General features: G+C 34.3%; 1 protein-coding gene across 1 annotated transcript in view; it reads left to right on the plus strand.

Moving 5' to 3' along the window:
* The first annotated feature begins 5,675 nt into the window (after positions 1 to 5,675).
* Positions 5,676 to 25,597, plus strand: part of LOC132796190 (protein nubbin) — a 46,757-nt gene continuing 26,835 nt past the window's right edge. Inside the window, exon 1 of the mRNA XM_060807271.1 lies at positions 5,676 to 6,750. Within this exon, the coding sequence (XP_060663254.1) occupies positions 5,760 to 6,750 (991 nt within the window). The 5' untranslated portion in view covers positions 5,676 to 5,759. The remainder of the gene's footprint in view (positions 6,751 to 25,597) is intronic.

Below are 25,597 nucleotides of genomic sequence, written 5' to 3' on the forward strand. Positions count from 1 at the left end.
TAGTCGCTCATTCATAATACTTGCTAGTGGTTTGTTTTGATAGGTTGTCGGTGCCATGCGATTATCGTCGTTTATGGCCCAAAGTGTTTTTTCTGCGAAAATGACTACAATAAATATATAGTAATAATAATTAGAAAACTGTCACACGTTTGCTTGCAACACAAACAGGAAAACAATGAGTACCATTCATTAGCCAATTGCAGTCAAATCTCTGACCAGACGATAGTATAGTAGCAACACTATTTAAGTGGGTCTGTTATCATGACGCCTGAACGTGGTTGGAGATATCGGCGCATGGAAATGAGTCAAACGTGGTGTTTTGAGCTGATGATGATGTTAATGTCCATGTTCATGTCTATGACTTTACAGTTGCAGGTGTCACGTGAAAATATAAATTCTAAATAAACAGGGAAAGCCCCGACTAACACAGGAAATAGATTGTTCAGTTAGCGGAAGAAAGGGATCGACTGGCGATAAAAATTTAATAAGCAAACATGTTAAATTGCACTTCAAGATAGACTAGATATCTTAAGAAAACAACTTTGGCAATAAAATATATACTAAATATACCAAATATACAATATATAAGTACATATAGAAAATATAACATATACCAAACTAATAATAATATACTGACTACCAAATCTACCAAATACTGAATATCTTATATAAACACATACTGAAGATGACGTATACTTAACCAATTGAAATATATCAACTACCAAATATACTAAACACTAAATATACCATACACATATACTAAAGTAGGTATATACTATAATATCTATATACCAACTACCAAATATACTAAATACTGAATAAAACATATAAACATATACAAAAGATGGAATATACTAAACTAGTAATAATATACCAACAACCAAATAAAATATATTGCAGATGGCATATACTAAATCAGTAATCAGTACCAAATATATTAAATACTGAATATACTACACATATATACTAAATTTGATATATATCAAATCAATAATAATATACAGACTACCAAATATACCAAATACTGAATATACTATATAAACACCTACTAAAGATGACGTAAACTTCAAACCAATCTTAATATATCAACTACCAAATATACTAAATACTAATTATACCATACACATATACTAAAATCGGTAAATACTAAATTAATGAATATATAACTAACTAATGACTGTGGTACTAACTACCAAATATACTAAATACTGTATAAAACATAAACTTATACTAAAGTTGGAATATACTAAACAATAATTATATACCAACAACTAAATATACTAAATGCTGAATATACTATATGTACATATATTGCAGATGGCATATACTAAACCAAATATATTAAATACTGAATATACTACGCAGATATAATATACTAAATTTGATATATACCTAACCAATAATAATATACAGACCACCAAATATACTAAATAGTGAAATATACTAAATATGACATATATTCAAGATTTCTTATACTTAATTTGCTAATTTATTTATTTTATGCTCGAAACAATCGGTAATAATTTATGCACAATTTATTGACATTTTGGGGATCTTTTGTTTTGCCGTTTTCAAATGCTAATGTGCAAATGGCAATCAGTAATTTGTTTTGCATTATTTTCTAATGCTGAAGAACTGTAAATGGGTTAATTTGTCTTAGTTGCTAAGTCAAAAATTGTTTAATGCCTCATTGCGTCTTGGGGCGTGTCAATTATAATGTGGCTCCGCATGTTAAGTCCTCCATAAGCCGCAAGGAATCCCACTTTACGAATGGCACTTTACGAATGGGGCGCCAAATGGGGGCGCTGTCCCATTATTCATGGCGGATGGGAGTAGGAGATTTTCATAGAACAGTTTCGAGTTTGTTTTAACAATTTGACATATATCGATTGGGCGCTAGGCAGGCGCAAAAATAAGTGCTGTTGTTTGGTTTTGCATTAAAGATAATTAATATTTAATATTTATGCGCAGTACGTGGACTTTTAACTAAACTTCAATTAGCATTCAAAAGCTGCATGCTAAAAATATCGAAAGCAAACACCACCAAGTACTATTTCTATTTATTGTCATTTGTATTAAGATAATAAGCCCTAACTAAATGTATCACCCTGACCAAAAATACTACATACTATACGACATACTGAACCCTCGTTTTGTGTTCGTGCCTAGAAGGTCTTCGTCACGCTACTCAAATCAACATGCTCCTCACTCACTCACACAAACACACACACCAACACACACACACACGATCGCAACACCTGACCATGCATCTTATCAATATTTACATATAACTATGGACACTTTGGATCGAGTGTGTTATACAATTTGCGCTATAAATTTATGGTAAAACGTCAAGGCAAATGCAAGTCATACAGTAGTCAATAGCTAACAAGGCCTGTTCGTATTGTACATTATCATTAGTAATTGGTAATTGCTATTGGTATTTGGTAATTGGCTTTGTCAAATTATACACAATCTTATATTTAGGCTTATGAAATTGATACTCTAGCTAAACTCGTTCGAAAAACACAATAATTGTATATTTAAAATGTGTTAAAGTTGTCGCCATAAATATGCAATTTGTAACAATTCAACTTGACATAGTTTTTGAAAAGAATTCTCAATTTTTTGGGTGACTTTTATATAAGGAATTTGTTGTCTGAATATTCGCAATTATAATTATAGTTTTTGGCCAAAGAACTTATCTTCATGCTTATGAAATTTATACTCTTAAGTGATTGAAATTACAATATTTATATATTTTATATGCAGCAATTCAACTAAACATACTTTTTGGAAAAGATTCTCTATTTTTTTGGGTGACTTTTGTATAAGGAATTTGTTGCTCGAATATTCCCAATTATAATTATACTTTTTGGCCAAAGAACTTATCTTCATGCTTATGAAAACACAATACTCTTAAGTGCTTGAAAACACAATATTTATATAGTTTAAATGTAACAATTCAACTCGACGTACTTTATGAAATATATTCAAAATTTTTTGTGAATTTTTTGACAGAATTTTCAACATTATTTGTAAAACTTCTTTACAAAGAATTTGTTCTTAGGTTTACTAAATGAATATTGTAGTTTAAATTATTTGAAAATATGATAGATATTTATTTAAAATTAGTTTCAGCTGTAGTCATATAACAATTCAAATTGACACACTTCATGAAAAATAATCTCAATTTTTAGAATAATTTTTCTATGTGAAATCTGTTGATAGAATTTCATCATTATAATTAGAGATTTATTCGTAGTATTCATTCATAAGCATGCAAAGAGCTGAATCATAGTCAGACTATATTTTCGAAATTTTCGGGGTTCATTAATTATTTGTCCAAATATTTCCGCTGCTTAAAACTGTAAATCGTCAACAGTTCGTTCCCATTTTATTTTTTAGCTAGCATTGAATGAAATTTCCAAGTCTCATAAGGCGCTTACAAAAGTTAAACTAGTTAAGTTGGAGATACATATGGGAGTAGCAAAAGAAACAAAATAAATTGTTCCATCTCAAAAAAAGAGAAATGGGCCTTGTCATTTCACAACATTTCCGCTAACAGAGAGAACTACTATGATCTCTAGGTACTTCTCTCTTCCTTCCTGCCGTCTCGCATTCGTATCGAAACTGGGAGAAGCAATAATAGAACATGACTTGGGAGCTGCGTTTTACGCACATTTAAATGGTATTAACAATTATGCGGCCTAATGTCGATACAAGAATGGAAATTTGTTGCTATCTCTTCTAGGCCATTCTCTGGCTGTGTTGTGTATTTATTGTGTGATTATTATTTATTTTTATATGATTACCGTCTGGCGGCTGACGTCTCCCCATCTCTATCTTTCTCACTCTCGCTCTCTCGCTTCTTCTTGTGTGCTGTCTTGGCTACTGTATGCCGGCTTTTTGTTCGTGTTTTGTAGCTTAAATGGTCAAAAACATCAGGTAGATGACTTGTAATTATAATGCTCCTCTACGAGTATGTGCCGACTTTGTGGCTAGTGTCGAGCCGAGGAATTTAATGCGACGAAGACGACGCGTCGTTTGTAGATGTAGTTGCCATATCAATTGGTACACTCAAAGAAATTTGGAGGTAACTTTGGCAAGGGAAGCTATGTAAATCTTATTCAAAAGTCACCTTATAAAGTTCTATTGTTAAGTTTTACTTTTCGTACTTAATTTACTTTAAATTACTTAATTTAAATGTGAACACTTTTTTGTAAAGTTATTTTCTAAGTATTTTTTTGTATAAGGCATTTATTGACAGAATTTTCGAAATTATAATTAAAAATTCTTGACGTAGAATTTTCTGTAGGAAAAAGCTTTTAAGAACAAGAAAAAGTTGATTCTGTAGTAATAAGTATTAAATTTGAAACTAATCATTAATAAATAAACTTTAAAAAAGTATTTAATGAGTTATATTTTTAGGTATTTTATTTGAAGTATTTTTTAAGTATTTTTTAGAAGATTTATGATTTGTTTGAAGAGTATTTGATAAGATTATTTGAAGTAAAGATCTTTTAAAAGTTATTGTAATAATTTAGTAGAGTATTTAAAATGTTTATTTAGAGAAATGATATTTTGCAAGTTCTTTGATTACTTTTTTGCTTATAGGTTTTTTTATATTCTTTTTTTATATATTCTGTTTATTTACAATCTATCTAATTGATAATAAGCAAATTGTATGTTGCCTAAAGGTTTTTCCCAAATTTATAGGGATATTTCTATTAACATAGATATTTTTTTTAAGTTGTTACCTATATTTATAGTAAAAGTAAGACAATGAATATATTAGCTATTCTTCTGCCACAGAGTTTTCAGTTTCTTTTCATCGCCACAACTTTGACTAAAATATAAAATATTTCACCTTCAATTTCTGTCAGTGTATTTTAAAAAGAATCTGTATGCTATTCGTGTAGTTGTTATTGCTTTTCTTTTTAGGTAGTCTAACGATTATGTATATTCAGTTCAATTGCCTTGCTTCACAGCTACCTTTTAAATAGTTTCTCGACAGTCCCAAAAAAAATTCCCCACAACCCACCACAGCACTGGCACCGCCACCGCCACCCCTTCAATTGCTCCGATAAGCTAAACAAAAGTAGCAATGATTAGGCATTTTCTGATTATAATTTACTGACAAGTCACGCCGATGTCGTTGTCGTTGTTGTGGTTGTCGATGTTGTTGTTGTTGGTGTTGTTACCGTTTGTTGTCATTGTCCAGGTGAAAATATAAAATATGTTTGTGCGACTTAAAGGCGGAAAGACACACGCACTGAAATTGAACTAATTAAAATGACAAAAAGTTGACTGAGATGATTAACTGAAGCTCTTGCCCAATGGCCAGCTTCAGTCTCAGCTTCACATGTCCATCAAAACATTGTGATGAGTGTGCATAAATTGCAGTTTTTCGGTATTTAAATACCCTGTAATTGAAGTAAGTAGTTTAAAGAGTGCTTTAAATAAATGAAACAGTATTAGAATAACGTTAAAAATTGTTACAAGAATTGTTATAGAGTATTTAATAGTCGATCAGTTAGTTCTAAAATGTTAAGCAAAGCTGCAAATATGATTAGAGGACATGGAAAGGTGACTTTGAGGACTTTGCATTTATAATTATTGTTGTTGAACTATAAATTAATGCTAATTAATCGACATATTTTTGGAATTTTCAGGTAGCTGCTGTGGTTGCTATCTATGTGTGTGTGGTTGTTTGTGCTGTGTGCTGCTGCTGTCACGTTTAGCTGTAAACATTGATTATGCCATTGTTGCTAGCAAACTACTATCAGCAACAGCAACAGCATCGACAGCAGGTTGCCAGGGCTAGGGCCAGCATCAACGGCATGTTACTTGAATACAAAAACGCTTGCAACACAAATCAAAGCAACAGCAGCAGCAGCAGCAACAGTAGCAGCGGCAGCAACAGCAGCAGCAGCAGCCATCGTCGTCGACAGCAGCTGGTCAAAGCGGAAGCACTAACAATGTCAACGCCAACAACAACAAGCAAATATAAAATCAATAGCGATGCCACAGACAACGCTGCAGCAGCCACACTGCTCTATCATCATCATCACCATCATCATCATCATCTGCATCAACAACAGCAGCAGCAACTTCAGCAGCAACAACAGCAGCTGCAGCAGCAACAGCAACAACAACAACAACAGCAACATCAACTGCAGCAGCAGCAGCAATTGCTGTTGCAGCAACAGCTGTTGCAGCAACATGTGGCCAACAGTTCGCCACTGCAACATCTGAGCAATTTGTTTGGCCAACATTTGCCTACACACAGTCTGCAACATTTGATCACCGCCGAGTATTGGCAGCAACAACAGCAGCAACAACGTTGCCAACCGCCAGCAACATCGACATTGGCAACAATTAAAAGCGAGCCAACAACTCAATCGCCCGTCCCATCGCCATCCCCATCGCCAACCACAATTACAACAGCAACAACAACAGCAACAGCGAAAACGACGACAGCAACACGCGAAAGCGCTGAGGATGATGCATCTGTGTTCAGTTTCACGCCGCAGCAACACGTCAATTTTGCCGCCTCATTAGTCGCATTACAACAAAATGATGCTGCGCCCCAGGCGACAGCAACCGCAACAGCAACAACTGCAGCAGCAGCAGCAGCAACATCGCCAACAACAGCAACTGCGAGAGCAGCAATGTCAGCAGCAACATCGCCGGCGCCAGCCACAAGCGATGCCAATGATGATGACAACAACATGCAAAGTGCTGGCGGTAAGTTTGAAGTTTCTTTTTTACTTGTTCATATTTTGATTTTTAAGAGGGGTGATTAACAAGTTTGTATAAAATGATGTAAATCAAAAGTAATTTATGTGAATGAAAGAAGAATATACTTTTTTCCACCTAATATTATTTGATTAGAACTGAAAGTATAAATTCAATATTCTCTTCCTTTTAAATATTTTCAAAAGTTATGTTAAGGAAAGTAAGAGATGCATTTTCACCAGTTTTTTCTACATTTCCTACATTTTTTGACGTTTTAAACTTTCTTTTAGGAAAACCGTTGATTAAACCCTGTTTTTGTTTTATATCTTAGAATATTTCATTAGCAAATTTTATCCTTACTTCTTAAAACTATCTTGAAAACATCAGACATTACAATTAGGCTTATTTTCCTATCCAACATTTTATTATCATCAGTTATAATAAACTTTCCAGTAATATTATTATTATACTTTCTTTGTCCCGATTGTGGATCAACTCGAATTCTTTTAGAAGAAGAGTCTATGATGATAGTTTTATCATAATATTTTTCAATATGTCTTCTTTTTAAATCTAAATTATTTATGAATTTCATAAGTTTTATTAAAATATTCCTGGCACAAATTAAACATTTAATATAAATCTATTTTCCACCCTCATAATTGTATTAAATTATTTTCTTTATTGATTGCACTTATTATTCTTGGTTTGCTTAAACAAATTTTTCCATTTTTGTTAAAACTTTCTTGGTACAAATTTAACATTCAATTTAAATCTATTTTCTAACTTAATACCTTTATTATTTTGGCTCATTCTAATTTCTCCTTCCTTCGCTTATTTTTCTTGGTTTACTCTATTTTCATGCTCTTTTATTTACCTTTCTTTTGCATCTTTCTTTTATTTACAATTCTCTTTATTAAAACCTCAAAACTCGCGGATACAACCTTGGCTTTTATTTTATTTTTGGAATATTGCAAGCTCATTTCCATTTCCTGTCTGGTCACGCTCCTGTTTTGAGCTGCCCCCGGACAAAGTGTGAGTGTGAGTGTGTGTGTGTCTCTTTGATTTATTATGCGGTTCATTCATAAATAAAACTACCAGCTACTGCTATATAATACTATAATGCTTTTACTCTTCGTGCGCCCCTTAACCTCTCAAACTGTCTCGAACTGATTCGGACTGTGTCGTGTCATCTGCGAGTTGAACTTATTTTCATACTTATCATTAGCCTCATCAGCAGATACGATGTTGCTGTTGTTGTTGTTGTTACTGCCTCAGTCAAGTTGCTGCACTTCCGTCTGGAACATCATTATTATCATTCATGATTTCTGTGGCCGCCAACGCTCGCTCATCAACCAATCGTCTGCTCGACTTCTGTTTCCTCCGATTTACTGCTGCTGCTTCTTCTTCTTCTTACACTTCTCACTCCCTCTACTCACAAAATTATTACTTATGTCTGCACGCAATATTTGTTGGTTTTCGGGCTATCGGAGGCCTGACCTGACATGGCATGAAACCGTCATGCATAATGTGAGCATTCTATGGCCACGTTTTGAATATTTGTTGGTCTGATAAATGACTTGATTGTTGACGGACACACACACACACACATACACACAGACACAGACACACAAAAATATTAAGACTGAAGTTTACATAGCACAACATGCCGCGAGGTGTTTCGGAAACCAGCTCAGGAAATGATATCATTTAAATAAATATCGCATGTTATACTTTTGCTCGTTGTCTTATATATTTTTTGTTGTTGTTGTTCTCTATATATAGAGCGATAACAATCGGATCGCATCGCATCGCGTTATTATGTAGATTTATTCGTTAGCCTTAAGGCCGCGCATTTGCAATTCGTGTCATTTTATGAGCATTCAATCAATTAAAATTTATTCAGCTCTTATTCACGAAATCAAATGAAAACTTCGCTGCTCTGGCACGAAAAGTTCTTGAGGCAGCTTTGAATAAAATAATTTCTTAATAAAGCGCAGAATCTTAATGGCTTTATTTAGTATGCAAAACGAAGCCAAGAAAAGACAACATTTTAATAAGAATTTTTCAAGAAATTAGAACTAAAAATATAAATTGAATATTCTTTTCCATATTTCCTTTTTAAATATTTTCTACACGGAATGAAATAAGTGCTAAGTGATCAAGAATAAAACCTTCAACCAAGAAGGTTTATTTTTAAACCAAGATCAAAATTCTAAAAATCTAAATTGCTCAATCTTGAATGTGAAAATTTCAAAATTAAACCAGAAGCTAACAGCAACAATTCCAGAAATAAGATTCAAATTTTTAGGGAATGGAATTCCAACTATTTAAGAAACAATAACAAAACTTTTTGTTTTCTTTTTAAGATCAAGATCTTAAATCTAGATTTGCAAGCTTCTTCAATCTAGCATAAAAAACATTCTTGAAGCAAAATTGTAATCTAAAAATATGATGTGTTTAATCTAAAAATGGAAATTTAGTATAAAAATCTAGATATAAGACTTCTTTAACCTAAAAAAATTATTTCAAGGTTTCTGTGTTAAGATCGAAAACATTTTGAATCAAGTTTTGCAATCTACTTTTCAATCTAACGTAATAAATTTGCAATATTAAAATATTTGCTCGCAATTTTTTGTACTTTCTCCGTATAAATCAGCCGTTTGTTAATTACAAAATTGAAACAGATAAAAGAGATATGAATTGTATTGAAGGCCTTTTGCTAATTATGCAGCTGGAGAAACCGCTTTGTAACTACCCGAATTGAAAAGGCGAATCATTAATAACTAACCGTAAAACTGTTATAATCACGTCAAAAGGTGTTGGCTTCGGCCCAGCCTCATGCAAAAGGTGTCAAAAGTTGCTCCCTTCTCATTTCCCGCTCTCTTACTCTATAGATCGGCTCTCTAACGTAGACATCTAACAAATTGCTAGCGCTGTAAGCACGTGGATAATTGATGAGCGCCTCTGTGGCTGCCACTGCACCCAGGCAACATTGTGTGGCAACAACAGCAGCAGCCGCAACAGCCGCAGCTTCAGTTGTGTTACACACACCTCTTCCATTGGCATTTAGCATAATTTCAAGTGCTCGAGTGCTGCTTTGTGCCTTGGCTCTATACCATAATTATGCCATTTGTATAGGCCTCACACTGACGGCAAACTTCAAACTAATTTGAATATAATTTCATAGAATATTACTGCTCTCCCCCCGTTTCCCTCTCCCATTCCCTGACTGTATTATTTATTGCTTAATCCTTGACGTTTGAGCCGAGAACTCGTGCCGTGCTCTCTTTCTCTCCCTCTCTCCTTCTCGCTTTCGTTGCTTATGCAAATTCTTTTTTAATAACTCTGGCGCACTCTTCGAACCCAGAAATGATTTGGGATTCCCCTTTACTCCTCTCCCCTTGGTCTCTCACTCTTTTGTGCCTCGCTTGCCGCTGATTGCAGTCTGAGGAGTCTCGGATTCTCAAAGCTATTGTCTGATTGTCTTGCTCTGGCTGTCAGACATGAGGCTGACGCCTTTTGCTTCGTCGCTTTTATGATTTGATTATTATTAAAAATGATAAATGAAGATGAGCCCCCACGTCTCTGGAGAGTGCAGTAGCAATTTGGCATCATCAGAGTTGAAGCTCAAGCCGAAGCTTTGAGCTCTGACTGATAGGTTTCTTTAGCTACCTGAAACCGATTCTTAGTTGCGTGATGTGTAACGGATATTGTTGAATAGCTATTCTAAATGGCAAGATGTAAAGCCATAAAAAGTAGCACAAGTTAAGCTACCTAAAGAGAACGTTTAGTACAAGCTTTATAGTCAGTTACAGCAATAAAAGAATGTAATTTAAATGCTGCTACAAAATAAAACTAATTCTGCAAGTAAATGTTTTATATTATGATAAAAAATTAAACCCTTTAAAAATACTAAATACAAATAATTATTTTAGTTCGAAGTGCACTAGGTAAATGTTTTCATAATTTCACATCTTTAATCTGGTATATTTTGTACTGTATGGTATATTTTGAATATACCAAATATAGCCTGTGGAATAGTTTAGTATTTTTGTGTTCTAATAATTTGGTATATTTTAAGAATACCAACACACCATATACCCTTGGACATATTTTTAGTATTGTCGTATATTAATACGGTAATTTTAAAGAATAATACTGCACAGTAGAGCATTTGGTATATTTTAGTATTTTGCGGTACATTTATTTGGTATATCTCAAGAATAAAGAATACTTAGAATGTAGTACCATATATATATACCAAATATAGCCTTTGGTATATTTTAGTATTTTTGTGGTATATTCATTTGGTATATTTTAAGAATAAAGAATCTTTTGAGTGTAGTACTATATTATTATACCAAATATAGCCTTTAAAATATATTTTAGTATTTTTGCGGTATATTCATTTGGTATATTTTAAGAATATTGAATATTTTGAATGTGCTATTATATCAGTATACCAAATATTGCCTTTAAAATATATTTTAGTATATATGTGGCATATTAATGTCAGTATATTTCATAACTTTTGAGGTATATTAATATGGTATATTTGAATAATAATACCGCTTTTGCTTCTATTCTCACAGTCGAGCCCATTCGACTTATTTACCTGTTATTTTTAAATATTAACATTAAAAACAATCTTGCCCCAAGCAATAAACGTGAGCAAACACTATAAATATTAATTGTCACTTGACTCCGCTTGGTAGTTAGACAGTACTTAACTTTATGGCCAGTTAACCGAAACTCCCACACATAAAAATATAAAAAAAAAAACCCGTTTGCAAATTATTTGCCAAAAAAAAAAAGCAAAGCAAGTTTCCCATGAGGCAGAAAAAAACGAGAAGTTCCCAGGCCCTGTGCCTAAGCATGCATAATTTTAATTTATTTGTAGCATAACCACAGCAAACAGCAAAAGCAACTAATAAAAGTAAAAAGTAAAAAGCAAAGGCAAAACGTTTGGGCCACAGAGAGGAAGGAATATTTATGGAAATACCTTCGGGGCGGAGCTCCCGAATTGCGAAAACGTTGATCAAATTTTGCCAGATAAGCGAGACGCAGTGCAGACGCAACTAAGAAAGGAGTCGAGGGGGCAAGCAAGCAAAAAAAAAACTGATGCTGATGGTTATGAGCAAAATGCTGGCATGCATATGAGCTGGAGTTGGAGTCGAGAGTTGAGGCTGTGGCTGTGGCATCATCAGCGGCTGCCTTACAACGTCATCAGTTTTCGAAGGCGTTGCCAAAGAGCAACCGCAACCGCAGAGGCGACTGTGGGAACTCATGTTGCATGCTGCACACATACAACACTCTCTAGCTCTCTCTCTCTCTCTCACTCAGGTTCGGTCTCTCTTTTGCCATATCGTGCCGCTGAAATCTGCATTTTGCTGCTGCCTCGTTTTGCATTTGCTTTCGTTGCCTTCAGATTGGCTGTCCGTAATCTTGGCTTGAACTTGTCTGTTCTGTTCTTTTCTGTTCAGCGTTGCACTTGATGAATGCTGCAACTTGACGGTCGGTAGTCGTGCTTTGGTTATAAAAATTGAAGCCGCCATTAAATTCTGACAGTTGTCAGGCTTCAAGCTCAGCCTCAGCCTCAACTTAAGTAGTTGAATTCTCCTCTGCCTCAGAGCCTGCTTAATGGCTGCTCTGTGAACTTCTTGCAACGAGGCAATTTGCAACTTGAACTGAGCTGGTAATAGTTGCTAGTCTAATGACTGCAGCGCTTTATGGCCAGTTGATGATTATGCTTTTTAAGCTAACTATAAACATCCAATTAGAAGCTAGAATATAAAAAAAAGACCCCGCTTATCACCTGCACTGACTGATCAATCATTTGGCTTTAAAATTAGCCACGCAGCAGGCTATAAAGTCAATAAACCTGGCGCCCAACACTTGGCAAAAGTCTTTTGGCAATGTGTTGAAAAGTAATAAAAATGTTTTATAACCGCAAAGCGAGAAAGAGTTGAGCAAGAAGAGGGGAACCTAAATGTTGACGACGGCGTCATGTGGTCAAGCTGTGAGGAAAGAGAAGGAGACAGAGAGAGGATTCTCTATAGCTTTAGCTTCTTGGGGGCGCCGTCTACAAAATGCTGAAGGTCAATCGGGCGCAGCTAAATGCTGTCAGGAATATATTTCGAGCCCTTCTTTCATCACAAGACTTTTGCCGACACACAAGCGGCTCCCGAAATGAAATGTTCTTGTGTATTATGAATTCGAAATTAATACCAAGAACTGTCCAAGCAATCGCCACTGAATTTTTGCCCTGGAATCGAAACGCTCCCATTAATCTTTTGCTGTAGGTAAGAGGCAAATTGTTTTTGTGTTGCCGAGGGATTGCAAAAATATCCTTGATGAGAAGAAACTCAATTTGCGAGCTAACTGTAAAACAGTTGCTGCTGCCTTCTTCTAACTTTAACTCTAACGCCTTTCGGAGTTAATTGTGTTCCCAGGAAACCAGCTCAGCTTCAGCTAATTTGCCTACGCGAAACCTTTCTTGACTTGACTTTCGGCTTCGTTCCCGCAAAAGTCAATTAATTTTTGCGTATACATGCTGATAATTTCAGCAAATTTTCAGACAACATATCCGCTTTGTTGAAAGCAACCCCGAAAAAGCTCAAGTTTTTGGATAATGGCGCTGCAATTTTCATACACAACATATGACAAGCAACAACATGGGCAATTTGAATGCCCTCTTTCGCTGTGGCTTAAATTATGATTAAGTATGATCATCTGGCGCAGCATTGTATATACACAGTATAATAATAAAAAGCGGAAATGCTAATGATAGGGTTGAGGCCGAAAAAAACAAAAATATATAATAAAACATATCCTGGGCATCCTTGCTCACGTAGAGAGAGGCGCAACAAATTTATAGTTCTTATTTCGCGTTGTCTCTGCAGAACGTTTCTCTTTCAAATTATTATTTATGCATATAATTTCGCAGCAGCTGCCTTTTCTGTGGAAACTGCCTTTTGTGTTGGATTTTTATGGGACGTAGGCAAATTTTCTTAAAATGAAATATCACGTCTCAACTTTATTATTGCTAATTGGTTCGACTCGTCTGCGAAGCTCACAAAAAGTATTAAATTGAGGCACATAACACATTCAAGGCGTCCCATGCCGCGTATGAGTTATGTTTGCAGTTACCTGGAAATGATTGCGAGAAGAGAGAGAGAGAACGAATAAGAGAGAGAGAGAGGGAGAGAGGGAGAGAGACCACCACAAGTCATAAGCGCCATGGCTTTTGTGGCAAATCCTTAATTCGTATAAACAAAACGTAGCACAGATTTACCATTTTTTATGGTAAACACTCGAGACTGCAACCTGCAACATGCGGCATGCGGCATGCTTCATGCGGCATGGCGACTACATGACCAATGACCATTGCCCAGCAACAACCACTGCCAGATTTAACTGCCCAAACGTGACGATGCGTTGCCATTGCCATTGCCATCAGCAACAGCAACAACAGCAGCAACAGCAACAACAGCAACCACAACATCGACAGCAGCAACCTCAACATTGCACAAATGCATTTAATATCGCATCGCATCATCAGCTGCACCATTTCATTAGCAAATGGGCGGACTTACGTGGCCCGAAACTGAACTTTATTCCTATCCTAAAGACCATGTTAAATGCATAAATCTGCTTAGACCGCTGCGCTTTACTCGCAACTGCATTAATTAACATTTATTTATGACCACCGCACGTCAGACTTTTTTCGACAATTGCATAAAAGTAAAGACAATAACTGCCTTTTAAATTGCTGCAAAGGGCACATAGAATAGAATCTAATGAAATTAAAAAATTAATTATTTTAACGAATTAATTTCAAGTACTTCAACTTTAGTTCAATGATGTTTGAAGTTTATTTCAACCACCTGAAAATATCTTAAGTAGATTATTGTGTACAAAGAAGAAACAATGATTATAAAGGTGATCATAAAATCAAACTAAATGTCTTGCTAAAACAAAACAAAGGGCAAACATAAATACAAATTGCATTTAAGCAAAAGAAAAAGTTTGCCAAACTATATGTTCCATGAATTGTTCAAGCTTAAAATACAATATCAATCTCTTAATAAAATCGTCAAAAAAAAAGTTAATTTTTAAAAGCGAACAGTAATGTTTGTAGAAGAAACTGTATCAATTGATTTACTTTAACTTTTTAAATTCAAAAATTAGGCTTCGAAAAATTCTTTAAATATCATATAACTTATGCAAGTAAAATTATACTTTCTCTTACACAATTCATGACAAATTGTATTCAAGAAGTTTTATAGAAATAACTACTGTTTTTTTTGTAACTAATAGTTACATGAATTTTTCAAGTCAAATTTCTCTTAATAAAATCGCCACATACATACATTTTAAAAGCAAATTATCAATGAATTCAAAGTAAACTGCTTCAGTTGATTTATTTGTCTTTATAAATTCAAAAATCAAATTAGAAATATTCAAAAATGATGCAAGCAATCTAACAAACAATTATATCTTCTCTATTATAAGTTGTGGGTTATCAAATTTAAAGTTTTCTTAAGAATGTATTTCAACAATGTGGCTAATGTTCAAAAGAGAATTGTAAATAATCAAAAGGAAACATTTTAAATTGATTTATTGCTCATTTTTCTCAAGTTAAACTCAAAACCTTATTTTTATATAAGTAAAAAACTAGCAAAGTTCATTATCAAAAAATTCTTTAAAAAATCTACAACTTATGCAAATAAACAAAGTGAAAATGCTACTTTGTCTATGTGATGTTGTGACTCGCAAGTCTGCCACATGTTGCAAGCAGGCGGTAGTCGTTGGCAACTGGTTGTCTAACTGTGTATTTGACGTGTCCAATTTGTGTTTTATTAGCCGCAGTTTTGTGGCCAAAACTAAACAACGTGTAAATAAATTTGTGCCACAATTGGCCCACATAAACGCCACGCCACCAACAACAGCAACTGCAACAAGAGCGGCAGCATATAATTGACGATGTGGCAGAGTCAAAGATGTGGCACACAGCATGTGGAGAGTGGCCATATGCAACACAAAATGCTGAGCAAGAGCCACAGAGTCATGTGGCAAGGTGCATATTATTAAGCCAAAGGATTTATGACACTTGAACGCGGGCAACAGCAACAACAAGAACGAAGCGAGCGAATTGAATGCATGAATGGGAAAATGAGGCGCAACTAAAAACGGCAACAAGAGGTGGACCTGTGTGTTGCATGCCTCCTTTCTTGAGGAGGCGCAGCTCGAGTCGAATCATGGGAACTTTTTTTTGCTTCGTCGTTTCGTTCGTACGTTTCATTTAATTTGCATGGATCGTGCGGACGTCGTACGCTGAGACTGACGACTTTGAATTGCTTTGCTTTTGCTGGACGAAGCAAGAATTGAAGAGGGAGAAGCGAGTGTACACGAGAGTACAGAGAGAGAGAGAGGACGAGCGCGATCGCGAGTCATCATCATAATCAACTGGCATGGCGGCTGCTTCAGCTTCAGCTTCGACTTTGACTTCAGCTTCGACTTCGACTTGGGCTGCCGTTGCTTTACGCTTTGAAAGCCTATCATTATGATTATGACGAATATTACTTTTGTATATAACTTTTACGCTGCTGCTGCCAAAGAAAAATCGGTGTAGCACCAACAACAACAGCATGTTGCTGTTGCAGATTCTTTTGCATGTTGCTGTGATTGGTTTTAATTCAGAGTCGAGACTCAAACTCAACTCGATCTGCCTAACAGAAGCCTGGACGCGTATTAACGTGGCTCGCTGTTGTTGCTGTTGCTGTTGTTGTGGCTGCTGCTGCGACCTCTGCCTCTCAATGGAGGGCGTGTTGTGGCCAGCAACAACAGCAACAACAACAGATGCATATCTGAAAATAGTTTTGCAAAACCCTTTTTGTGCCTTTGCTGCGATCTTTGCTCTTCTGCTTTGCACTAATTAGCCAAAAGATGCTCTTCAATCGAAGGTTTCCCCTTTCCCCTCTGTCCACCTCTTCCTCAACTCTGTCTGCACTTAAGTTTTATTCATTGCAATAAACACAACAACTACGACAACAACAACGACAACAATAAACGCAAATAACTTCATAAAGTTGTAATTGTTATTTAACACTCCATTCAAGACGTCGTCGTCGTTGTTGTTCATGCCGCCGCCGCTAGATGTCGCTGCTGTTGCCGTTGCTGCCGGCAATTTCTGTCACGAGATCGCATGGCGCTCTCGTGTTTCTCTTGTTGCTCTGCCTGATGAATCATGAGTGTCTGCATGTTGTTGTTGCTCTTGTTGTTGTTGTTGCTGTTTGTTGTCTGCGGCATAAAGAGTTATTAACTGATTTTTGCACCTGAATGGCATTGCAGACAAATGGCCAGACAATTTTAACCATTAAGCTGCTGCCGTCTTGTTAGGCAACTCTTTTTGCTTTGCCAACTCTCAAAAGAGTCGCTACTTATCGCATTGAATTGTTATATTTGACTAGACAGAGCGGAAAATTTTAATATTTACTTTTAACACAACTCCCACATTAAACAACAATATAAAAATGTAGTAAAAAATGCAGCCTATTAAAAAAAATAACTGTTTGTTTAACAACTAATAAAATTAATGAATGAGGCTGAACTTGTTGTAAAAAGAGCAGCCTATTGCAAGAGTTAACTCTTAGATTATGAAACGTTTCATTACGCAATAATTTTTACTGAGATAATGATTCACTATTGAATTATCATTTACATTCTTTTTGATTTTTAAGTGTTTTGTGCTCTATACAACCACTTTTGTTCTCTTCAATGATTTTGCCCATAAATATTTTTACCTTTCAATAATTATATTTAGAAGACTACCTAATTATTATATGATTCATTAAGTTCACACCCTAAGAATAATAGATGGGACAACATTGAATTAAATTACACAAATGTTTTTTACTTTCATTTGAGAATCGACCGAACCAAGTATGAAAGATAACATTTATGTTGCTATTTCATATCATTTGTTTTATTTACTACTGCGACTAATGAATAAACCCTACATAAAACACCCTACATAATACAATTCATTTAATTTTCACACTTACATATTTTGCTCCTCTTTTACATCCTAACATTTTCTAATTGGAAAGGCGAAAAAGATCTTTGCAGATTGATCTGCTAGCGGAAAAACAACCCTTAAAATCACACTTCTTAGTTAACACTACCCAACGCTAGGTGGCTTTTGAAGGCTAAGAGAATAACAAATCTTCAAATTGACCGTATAAAAAATTTTGCAATACAATAAATAAAAAAGTATTGATGAATACATAATATCGAAATAAAATAAATAAATAATTTTAAAGAATACATAATTTTGCAGTGCAATAAATAAATAATTTTCAAAGAATACATAATTCTCTATTGAGAATTTGAATTTTTTTAATGGTTTCATCTCAATTTATCAATGCAATAAATAATTAAGTAATTTTTTAAAGAATAGTTAATTATTAAATTCAAAACGATCAATTAAAAGTATTGAATATTTTTTTGTTAATTTCTGAAAAAATAAATAATATTCCAATATGAAATGAATTTTCTTTTCCAATTCAAATTATAGAATATTTTCATCAATGCAATAATTCAATAAGTAAATTTATAAAAAATAAATAACTTTCAATATTTAAATTGATATTTTTCCAATTCAAATTATTGAATCTTTTCATTTTCATTTTTAAAGAATAAATAATTTTTCATTCAATTTAATATTTATATTCTTTACAATTTATTCTTTTTCAATTCAAATTACTGAATATTTTCATTTTAATTTTTCAATGCAATAATTCAATAAGTTATCTTAATTTTTGAATGAATAAATCATTTTTTAATTTAACGTGTATATTCTTTTCCATTTTCATTTATATAAAAATAGAACATTTTCCGACTAAATTTATATTCTTTTCCAATTCAAATTACTTAATCTTTTCACCCTCAGTTGGCGCTGCACGTCAGATATGAATTTGTCATATAGAGCACTAACTGTAACTTAATTCCTAGCTAATAAAAAAGAACGTAAAGAAACTATTAAGCAGCCCTTTGCTGCAAAAGCAGTCTAAGAACAGAGAACATAGAACTGAGAGCAGAGAGCTAAACCCCTTTCCACTGTGGGCAATGCTCAAAAAAGCACAACTAATTACAATTGACAGGCAATTGTGTCAGTCTGTGGCAAGCACATTCGCTCACTCACTCACTCATTTGCTCACTCACTCACACATTCAGTCATTCAGTCATTCAGTTGGCCAAGTTGGTTGGTTGCAAGTTGCCGTCTTTGCACCGAGTGCAATTAGTTAAGCCAAAAGAGCAAAGAGAAGCCAAAAAGGAGCAGCAAAAGACAGAAGAAAAAAAGGAGGCGATATGTGCACTATAATTAAGCATTTGCTAATTACACGACAGACGTAATGTGCGCCTAGCTGCCACATAAATTGCCACCTCCAACTGCTGCAACGTGTTGTTGTAGCAACCCTGGCAATGACAAACTTGCCGCTGAGCCAAGCATTCAGCATGCAGCACAATCTAGCCGAGGCTAATTGAGCGACCAACTGTTGAGAACTTCATTTCGATGGCGCAGCGGGAGACAACAAAACTTGTGGATTTCTCTTTGCTGATTTATAGCGAAATTTGCATATGCAACATTGCTAAGCATTACTTATGCACAGCGATGCCGATTGCAATTGCAATTGCCAATTCTCCCTACCCCCTCCCCCTACCAAAGCCATATCGATTGGTGTCTTGCGCCGCAAGTTCGTTGCCTGAGTCTTTCGTTTTATTTCGCAGACGTTCTGGCCTGTTTGAGCGCCTAAGTGGTCGACGCCGACGACGCCGGCGGCTCAGCATTACAAGTTATTTTTGCTAGGAAAATGCGTTAATTGAACTTTCGAGACAAACTGTAATGCTGCGTGCTGCGACTGCGACTGCGACTGCGACGTCGACGTCAGCAGCGACTGAACAGTCGAGTCTCAATTACAGCCGCATGCAGCGTGTTGCAGTTATGAAACGCAGCAACGCGATACGTTGCGATCCAATGCGATCCAAAGCGATGCGACGTCAGCGGCACAAAATATTTGCGTATCTTTTGTTGTTTTTTCGGTCTGTTGTGCAACTAATTAGTGCACCTGTTTCGATGTTTTCCATACTCTAACAACTGGGTCACATTCATTTTGCGCGCTCTTTGCGAAGCAAAAATGATGTTTATATATTTTTGATTTAATAATTGTATTCAAAATTAAAAATATATACTTTTTCTTTATATGGAACATACTGAAAAATCAAGTCTGAGCATAAAAATGAACAGTTTTCATTTTCGGTAAAAAGATTTTCAATAATAACTAAAACTTATAAAAATAAGTTTTAAACGGTGATGATTAGAAATAACCAATTTTCAATAATACCTAAATATTGTAAAAATAAATTTTAAAAGTGAATGAGAGGAAAAAAACTGATTTCAATAATAACGAACAATTTTAAAAGGAATTTCTAGTCGATTAAACCCACTTTGATTAACTAACGTATTAAATGCTTTGTTGTTTATTGTACATCATATAAACGACAATATCTTACTGATTAAACTTTTAGTTCTTACAAAACATTCCATAAACACATCACAACAATCTTCAAAACATAAAGCCTACTAAAAAAAAACATATCCAACAATTTTCAAAGTATAAAAGATATTAAAAACGAGATAATTTTGAAGATTTTGAAGTTAAAGAATTTTTGAAAAGAAAGGCAGTTCAATTAAATTGTACTTCTGAACTTTGAGGTAAAAATCATAAAAATTATTTTCAATAACATTTATTAAATAAAATAAAAGCTATGAATATAATTGCCAGAGAGTGAACTCTAAAGCATATTCAATATTCAAATTAATTAGATGTAATTTTGATATCTACATTAGATTTTAAACATCTGAAAATATGAGTAAAAATGTATAATAAAAATGGGTTTAAATTTTCATAAAAAGTTCAGAATTATTTAATTGTGATCTAATTCAACAATTTTCACTAATTCCCTACCAAATACTAAGAAAAGGAACTTAAATTTTCATAATATTGCAAATTCGTGCTTTTCATAGTGTACTAAATTTTCGGCTATGCAAATTATGAATTATTGCTACCCAGAGAATGTATTTTGCATGCGATGTGATGCCAATGCTGATAAATATTTTTGTGTTGTTGCTGTTGCTGCTGTTGCTATTTGCTGTTGTTGTTGTTGTTGTTGTTGCTGTAGCAATTTGCAGTTGGAGCGCACAGTGTGTAATATAATTTTTACCTTTTGCTGGCATTTTTCTACAATTAATTATATGTTAATCGCACTGCATGCTAATTACCCCCGTCGCCTGTAAGTTCCTACCTCTCGTTGTTGCTGTTGTTGTTGTAAATATCTTTTATATTATTTGTGCAGTTGTTGTAACCCTGACTGCAAATATGCGTGCAAAAACAACAAACAGCATGAGCTGTGCATTCAATTGAAAAATTACAACTTTTGCTTTGCCTTTGGCTTATTTGCGTACATTTCGTGTTTGCTGCAGCTCTTGTTGTTGTTGTTGTTGTTGTTTAACGTTGTTGTTGTTGCTGCTCCTTGCAACCATTTTCATCAGCCAAGAGCTTCGTTAACTGCTATTTCAATGCGTCTAATTACTAATATCGAACTATTTTTTGTGTTTTCATTGCATCGCAATGTTTTGTGTGGTAATTATAATATGAGCCAAGCAACAAAAATAGTAAATAATCGTATATAAATAACAATTACATTAACGAGAAACAATTGCTGAAACTCGCAAGTTACACACGAAAATTTCCAAAGTTGTATATTATTAAATTTTGATTGTAGGAAGTGCTGAAAGCTATCGAATTTCAACTTGAAATGTTTGTCAAATGTCAAATAGAGAAGTTTAGAAGGAATTACTTAAAATTTAATGTCAGATTCGAATATGTAAAATTCTCTCAAAGGGAATTAAAACATAAATGCATATTTGCAAGACTTCAAGCAAAAGTTGTAGACTTTCTGTAAATATATTTATTAAAAAAATTTGGGATTAACTTATCTTAACAAGTTCTCAAGCTATAACAATTCTTATTGATTCCTTTACTAAGCGACTTTCAAATATGCAAATGATCTGCATCTATATTTATTTTATAGTTGGAATGCAAACGAATGCGAAATAAAGTAATTTCCATAAAAGTGGCAACAATTTTAAAAAGGCGACAGCAATGTCAACCAAAGCAGGCAAAACAAAGGCATAAAAAAGTGCAATTGTTGTAAAAAATAATAAAAAATCAAGTAAGAAAGCAACAGTCAAGTGTGCTCAACTGTGAGATACCCGCTACCCATTTTCAATAAAACCATATTTTCAAAATATACCAAATTATTATATCGAAAAAATACTAAAATATACCGAGGAATATATTTGCTATAGCAATTTAGGAATACACTTAAAAAATATACTACAGGCTAAAAATATACCAATTCAATATACCGAAAAAATACTAAAATATTCCGAGGGATAGATTTGGTATATAATTATAGTACTACTCACTAAAATATACTACAATCCAAATATATACTAAATCAATATACCAAAAAAATACTGAAATGTTCCGAGGGATATATTTGGTATATCATTATAGTACTACACTTAAAAAATATACTGTAATATAAATATATACCAAATAAATATACTGAAAATATACTAAACCATGCCAAGGGATATATCTAGTATATTGATATAGTACTACATTTATATATCAATAAAATACTAAAATATACCGAATGATATATTCGGTATATCGATATAATACTCAAAATATACCAGATTGTCATCTAAAACAACTTCTACCCTACCGGAGCGGGTATAAAAAGCTAAAACAAGTCAACGAAGGTCATGTCAGGGCAGTTTACAATTTGCATGTTGTAGTTGCAGTTGAAGTTCAACTGTTGCTGTTGCTGTTGATGGCGTGTCGATGACAATAACGATAACGATAACGATTATGGCAGCTGCCTGCGGTGGGTGCAGTGACATTTCTATCAAAGTCAACAATTTCAGTGTCAATTTGCTTTGTTAACCAACTCGAAATCGAAATAAACCAGGCCAGAAAACAATGCGATGATGGGCTGCGAAGCTGGAAGCAACGCAAAGAATGCAAAGAACGGGCCAAGAAGGGGGAAAGAAGGGGGATAGGAATAATCGTCTTGGCTGACAGCCAAGTTGTTGAGCCACTTTTGTTGTTGTAGTTGTAGTTGTTGTTGCCTTTTTGGCTTTTGGGTTTTCGTTTTGACATTTGTGTCTTGTTGCCGCTTTGATTTGTGCAACTTTTGTTGCCGATTGCTTCGCATTATTATGAATGGCAACTCAAGGAAGAAAGAGACAGCGAGAAACAGAGAGACTGAGAAATCATCATAACAAGCATGGACAACGCGATGGATTTGGGATCGGAGTCGTTGTCGATCGTTTTGATCCTTGACTTTGATCTTTAGCTGCCACACGGTTGCCGGCAAAGTTGAAAGCAAACATTTTTTCTGCTGTTTTGTTTTTTTGTTCAGCTTTTCTTCAGCTGCACGCATCAAACAGTAAAGCTAATTAAAGCTGCCGCATCAAGCTGCTATTTGCAACTGCGTCTTGCTGCATGCTGCAGCGCCTAGTAAAAATTTATGAAGTGCAACGAATTGGGGCGCGCGCTTTGCATTCGTAAATATGCAAAAGGCGGCACAGCGGGTGGGTAGGGTTGCAACTAGTAACTTGCAACGTGCAACGTGCAACTTGCAACCTGCAACGCGAGAGCCTCTTCATCGGGGAGGGGCTGCATTAAATTTATGACTCGCCCGTTGCGTGTTGCGAGTCTCGAGTGCGAAAAATGCAGCAAGTTTACAAGCGAAATTGAAAAATTGCAATTACAAACTTGCCACAAAGAGTATCGAGGGAAGCAGCTAGGCAAAGGTTTAATGGAAATACAAATACAACAACTACAGTTAACTACGAATTTTTTCATCGATCTTTTTCGTTTGTTGTGCTTTTGATGTGTGAATGCAAAGTGTAAAAATAATGAGGCGCATTTGCAAATTGAAATTACAAGCAAACGTAAATTGCAATAATTGTACTAATTGTTATTGCAATTATATTGCCGTAATTACCATGACTAATGTGGGGCAAAATGTTATGAATAATACGAATTTGCTAGACGAACAACTGCGACTGCAGTTAGCATTTGCAATATTTATGTGGAGAAGCCAGAGTTGAGCTTTGTATTCTTGAAGCAAATCGTTAGACTGTGGCAAAATGAGAATGGAATTTATTCTAATTTCATTTCAATTTGCATATCACGCGGATTCGCTCCGAATAATACTCGACAGCGATTTTAAGTTGATTTAATAGTAAAGCGAGAAATAATTATTCAAATTTGTGAAATACGAGTTACGAAATTAATTACAAAATTAAGAGAAATTATTTCGAAATAATGAAAATTTGTTTAACAAGGACTCATTAATATTTGTAAAATTCGAGTTACGAAATTAATTAGAAAATTCAATAGAGAAATTGCTTTAAGTTCATTAGCATTTTATTACTATTCGAAATAATAAAAATTTATTTAATGAAAATTTGTTGTGAAATATTCGATACGAAATTAATTTCTAGATTGAATAGAGAAATTATTTTGAGTCAATCAGCATTTTTGTGTCATTTGTAATACATAAATTTTGTTTGATAATAAAAAAAAAATTAAGATTGAAAAATCTTGATTAAACATTTTTTCGATCTTAGAAGAAAAACGATCTTGAAATAAGATTTTTATGTGAAAAGAAACCTCAATCAAGATTTTTATGCTGAATTTGCATTTTATGCTTAAAAACTGCTAATTCAGGATTATAATCTTGATCCAAGAAAGTAAATAATTATATAATATAACAAAATACGCAGTCTATTTTTAAATAATTCAACTTTAAGATTGTTTGATCTTGATTGAAGATTTTGCCTTCTTAGATCAGTTTTGGCATTTTTACATTCCTGAAGCAAGATTATAATTCTGAGTCTTAAGATTGGGCAATCTAGAAGATTTTGTAGATTTTCGATCTTGATTTAAGAATAAACTTTCTTGGTTCAATTTTGACATCAAACAATATTGATTAAAAATTTTATTCTTGATTTTATCCCGTTTTCCTTTCTATGTGCTAAATTAAATTTTGGACAATTCTGAAGGCAATTTTATATGAATAAGTCGAATTTTTTAAGAAAGTTCTTTTACACCTTATAATATTGAATACTTCCCTCCCCATCAACTATCAGACAATCAATCAATTGCTTTAAATATTTCCAATATCAGCTCATAACAAAAAGAAGTGCAACCTGTCAGCGTGAAATTGCACTTTCCTGCTCAGCAACCTTGAAAAACACTTTCCCATGCAAATTTCGTCAATGATTTTGCATAAGATTGCCCTAAAGACTGCTAAGAACGCTGGGAAAGTGAAATTTGCCAAGGGGACCCCAAAAAAACAATATCACTCTGAGGCAATCACCTGCAATCTGCAAAACTCAGGTAGATGAAGGACGACTTTCGACTGTCGCTGAGCATTACTTACACTTCAACTGCTGCAGCCCAAAAGAAGAATAAGGACCTGAAACTCATTTCGCATTATCCTATTGATGAGCACTCATTATTATTATTTATTACTTTGAATATGCAGCAACAGCAACATCCACCTTCAAAGTGCTTGCTACACCTTGCTGCAAGGGACGTGGGAATGTAAACAAGTCGCTTGTCTTGCAGTTTTTCCTTTCTAAAAAGATTTTGCAGGCAAAATTTAAACGAAATTTAATTGTATTTTGGCCAAAGGCAGGCAATAAGAA

The sequence above is a fragment of the Drosophila nasuta genome, chromosome 2L (genome assembly GCF_023558535.2).
Source record: "Drosophila nasuta strain 15112-1781.00 chromosome 2L, ASM2355853v1, whole genome shotgun sequence".
In the NCBI taxonomy this organism is placed as follows: domain Eukaryota; kingdom Metazoa; phylum Arthropoda; class Insecta; order Diptera; family Drosophilidae; genus Drosophila; species Drosophila nasuta.